This window comes from Paramormyrops kingsleyae, chromosome 15, assembly GCF_048594095.1.
Source record: "Paramormyrops kingsleyae isolate MSU_618 chromosome 15, PKINGS_0.4, whole genome shotgun sequence".
Taxonomy (NCBI): Eukaryota; Metazoa; Chordata; class Actinopteri; order Osteoglossiformes; family Mormyridae; genus Paramormyrops; species Paramormyrops kingsleyae.
In genome coordinates, this window is record NC_132811.1 from 21747780 (window position 1) to 21752134 (window position 4355).

The window sequence follows — 4355 nt, forward strand, 5'->3', positions numbered from 1 at the left end:
CATGCTCTTGCAGTTTTCCGTCTTGTGAATCTGCCGATCTGTTCATGAGTTTCAAGGGATTTATAATTGTTAAACTCACACAAAGTGTATGCATTTTGTCCAGGTATTTGAATGGAGGTAGTGTGTTAGGGTCTGTAATCCATTCTTCAGCTGGCAAGTCATATGGATCTATGTTTTAGTTTGTCCAAATACCGTTGCTCGGCATTGGGATTTAATTTCTCCCAGTACAGTCCCTTTTCTTCATATTTTCCATTCTCCATCTTTTCTCCTATTCTTTATTCGTATAAAACCCATTGTTGATAATTGGGCCAAAGTACTTCCTACCAAAAACTTAAAATGATTACATATTGACATACTAATTCTAATTTATGGTGAAATTTTATATTTAAAATATTTATATGTATGAAATCAATAAAATTTATATAAATACTGGTCTGCTTTCTTTTTTTAACTTCTAAACTTGCCCCATACCAGAAAACACCCTTGTCCTAGAAAAGAATACACTTCAAATAATTAAAAAAAAATGCATTAACCCTCTCAAGGCAGGCGTTGCTGATTTGCAACAGTTACAAACTAACTACCTTATTACCCCACATACATATTTTATGAGTTTTTTTTACTCAGAAGTACCACAGGACTTGGTTGTCCTGTCCTGTTACTAAAACTTAATTTGAGCCTGAAAGGGTTAAAGGCCTTCAGAATCTACTGATAATAAAGGAGTAAATTTTTACTATTATAATCATATTTGTTTTAAAATATATTTTTTTTAAGAAAATGTTGCCCCTTTAAAGTTGTGTCTCAGATTTTTGTCAAGTCCATCAGATTTCTATAAAAGCATAATTTAATCAGGGATGAAAAGAATCAGCTATATCCTAAGGACCCCTGCCTTACTTCCTGGTTTCAAAAAAGGAGAGAATACTGCTTAAGCACTGGTAAGCTCTCTTTTTTTATATAAATTCATGAAATAATATTAATCAGGTGTGTCTCAACCATAACAGGTCAACTCTTTAGCCATTCTAAAACAAAACTAAATAAGAATTATGGTTTTAAAATGCATATTTTGATAAACGTTAAGAGAACTCTTAGCAACTTTAAAAAAATTAAATAGCTACTAACTAAGACTATGCTGTGAAATTAATACAACAATTTTATCAACTCAAATCAGATATTATAAAGGTTTCAATGTAACTGAGTTCTGTACTGAAGAGTACAAATAAAAATCCACCCAAAATAAGATTTTGTCCCTGTTCTCAAGAATGAGTGACAAGCACGTATATAAATACGTTCATTTTCTCACAAGCTCATCTAATTCTACTACGCTATACATACTACTAAAAATAGCAATGATTGCACTATAAATACACAAATAACACGTACAGATATAAAGCAATGATTAATTCCAAAATGTATTGTTACTGTACTACATAACCCAGCTTTCCTAAAATGTAACCTCCTCCGACGTAGCCAAAATACTTCCGCTGTTCCCCTTCTGGCCCGGAAGTCGTAGTAGCCATTTGTCTGCTCTACGCATGCGTGAACGTCTGTCCCAGTACCTAATGCAGAGCAAATATTTGTCCCTGTGTAAATGGACGGCGGCTCCTTGTAGAAAAGAACCACATGGCTTGAATCTCAAAACATTTAATGCAAGATTGAGATCGAGATAAAATACGGTGCCACTGCCGTGATCACGTGATGAGCTCTGACCAATTCCGGGCGAGTCAACGTCATGTTTCAGTTTAAATAGAGCTTCATGGCAAAGAAAAAAGGGTATTTACCCCGTTTGTTGTTCTTAGAACTGTTTAAATCAGGGGTCTCCAACTCCGGTCCTGGAGAGCTACTATCCAGTCGGTTTTCAATCCTACCTGGCTTCTGATGAGCCACACCAGTTCTCAGGTAAATACCAGGAGCAGGTGTGGCTCATCAGAAGCCAGGTAGGATAGAAAACCTACTGGATAGTAGCCCTCCAGGACCGTAGTTGGAGACCCATGGTTTAAATGCATTTGATTTTTACTCGCTTTCTAGCTGGTTATATAAGACTCCATGGAGTCGTATTCTTAGTTACAAATGCAACATTTTTCTTTCTTAGTCATCAGTTTGCTTGTTAAATCACAGTATAGTAGTGGCATGTGGGGTTTTCTGACTTGTCATGTAATGATGTTCATAGGTGGGAATATATGCTCGCATAAAAGTCTATCAAACTAGCAGTAGCTGACTCGCCTGTGCCTTTTCATCAGTCATTAATTTCAGCTGGTGTCACTTGCAGGCAGTAAAAATAAGTATGGGGTCAAAAAGCAAGAAGAGAGTAATCCTGCCGAACCGACCTGACCCACCATCCGTGGAGCAGATCGTGGAAGACGTCAACCGAGCGTCCGCCAGCGACCCCGCGTTCGGCATTCTGCAGGATGGGCTCCAGGGTGCGGGGATGCTTCGGCCTGGGAATAGTAGTTTTTGTAACGAATGTGAATTTTACACAGTACTTGAATGGCGTAACTGAATTCATGTTGTGGTCGAGGAGCACTTTTTAGGGTCGAATGTCCCGTTTTTTAAATATATTTCGTTAATTATATAATTATATTAAACATTATATTGTATGATATATTAAACATCTATAGATAATGCAAATATAGATGTCTATAGATATGTATTAAATGAGAACCACTTTTACATCAAGTATTTAATATAATTTAAGATCTGATTTAATACCACATTTTGGTGGATTTCATTGGCAGATGCCAAGGCTGGATTGACAGACGGTTTGGTAGACAGCCGATACCACCAGAGCCGACAGTACCTGGATCTGAATGAGCGACTCCAGCAGGCAAGGAGCGACCTCGCCTCGAAGAGGGAGGAGCTGAGGGCCGCGGGGGAGCACCTGGAGCGCTGCATGGCCGAGATCAAGGGGCAAGCGCTATGATGTTGCCTGCCCTCACCCTCACTTTGGGAGTGTTCAGTTTTTGGGACTTTGTCATAGCAGTCAAAGCCACAATGTTTTCTAAAACATTGCAAAATATTTTTTTTTCTGAAGAACCATTGTAATGGTAATGTACATGGTGTAATATTTAGAGAGTCTGTATTTCATAACCCCTTTTCTTGGGAAACATCAAGATTATCGGTATTGCAACAGTTTTGTAGTATAATATAGTATCAGTTTTCAGTGTTCAGCTTAATTAAAACTATGGAAAAACCGAGCTGTTTTCCCCATCTGGTAAAAAGGCAAATGCTTGTTATTAATTGGTTTTTGTACTGTCAGATTACTGAAGATTTCCTTTAGCTACGTGATAATTTTCCATATGACAACCAGGTAGAGGCAGTGAGTAGTTTTAGTATGCTGACACATTGTTACTGTTATACAGCAGTGCACTGCATGTAAGCCTGTTGATTAAGGTATTACGTTGCACTCTTGTGTGTGGAGCACAGTGGAGGGGTTTGGCAATACCTTAGTGGCCAGTACATAGTGTCCCTGAAGAGACAGGACAGCAGTCAGTGTCATTTGTGTCACGTTTTGTACCATGCACAGAAATGGTAGTGAGTTCAAATTATCTTCATGTTATCATTGTGAAACAACATTGGCTGCTCCTGTTTGTACACTGAAGTGAGGGAATCTACTTTCCACTCCACAAATACATTGAAATGTCGCTGGGATGGGAAGGAGTGGTGCTGGAGGTTTCTCCACTGTGAAGGTGTCAGGAAGGGGCGTTTGAGTGATGTTTTAATGAAGGCTGTCATTCATTCTGGGAAGTCGGCACGGCTTCAGTTATTTCCTTCCAGCTGCTTTGTTTCAGGCCCAGTAGGTAAGATGAGGCGCAATTCTTGTTCTGTGTGATTAACACAATTTCCCCACGGGGATCAATAAAGTATCAATTATTATTATTATTAATAATAATTATTGATTACTTGAACTTTACATACTTTTTACTCCATAAAACCTGAACAGAAAGTGTACCTAACTATCTGTAAGTGCACATTGCTCTCCAGCTGTAAATAAAATATTTTTAAAAGTGTAGATTTGGCTTGTAGTATAGGTTAGAATTAGGTTAATGAAATTTTTATTCTTTTTAATTCACATCGGATATGCTTTTTTTACAGGAAATTCACTAAAACGTTTTGAGAGTTCTTCATTGAACTTAAATCCACTCATAGAGTAGTTTTAATACTAATCTGTGTCCACATGTGGAGTCGTATGAAGAATGATAGTACCATCCATACATCTGTATAATGTGGCAAAGACATGCATATGAAAAAGAGTAAAACGACACAACTGCATTACACAAGCTGCTTTTTGTTGGAATTAATAAGTGCCACTGTCTTTACAAAGGAAATGCAGCCTCCTTGATTATGTAAATAACACAACTTCA

General features: G+C 37.7%; 1 protein-coding gene across 4 annotated transcripts; it reads left to right on the plus strand.

Annotated features, from left to right (window-relative positions):
- Positions 1-864: 864 nt before the first annotated feature.
- Positions 865-3870, plus strand: c15h19orf25 (chromosome 15 C19orf25 homolog). 4 transcript variants are annotated; one of them, XM_072699552.1, is made up of 3 exons: positions 865-932; positions 2264-2414; positions 2730-3870. In XM_072699552.1, exons 2-3 carry the CDS (start codon positions 2279-2281, stop codon positions 2912-2914), a joined length of 321 nt encoding a protein of 106 aa, XP_072555653.1. In that variant the 5' UTR covers positions 865-932; positions 2264-2278; the 3' UTR covers positions 2915-3870. The 4 variants fall into 4 exon arrangements, with proteins under 4 accessions (XP_072555653.1, XP_072555652.1, XP_072555651.1 ...); XM_072699551.1 differs by lacking the exon at positions 865-932 and adding an exon at positions 1544-1767; XM_072699550.1 differs by lacking the exon at positions 865-932 and adding an exon at positions 1777-1893.
- Positions 3871-4355: the final 485 nt, after the last annotated feature.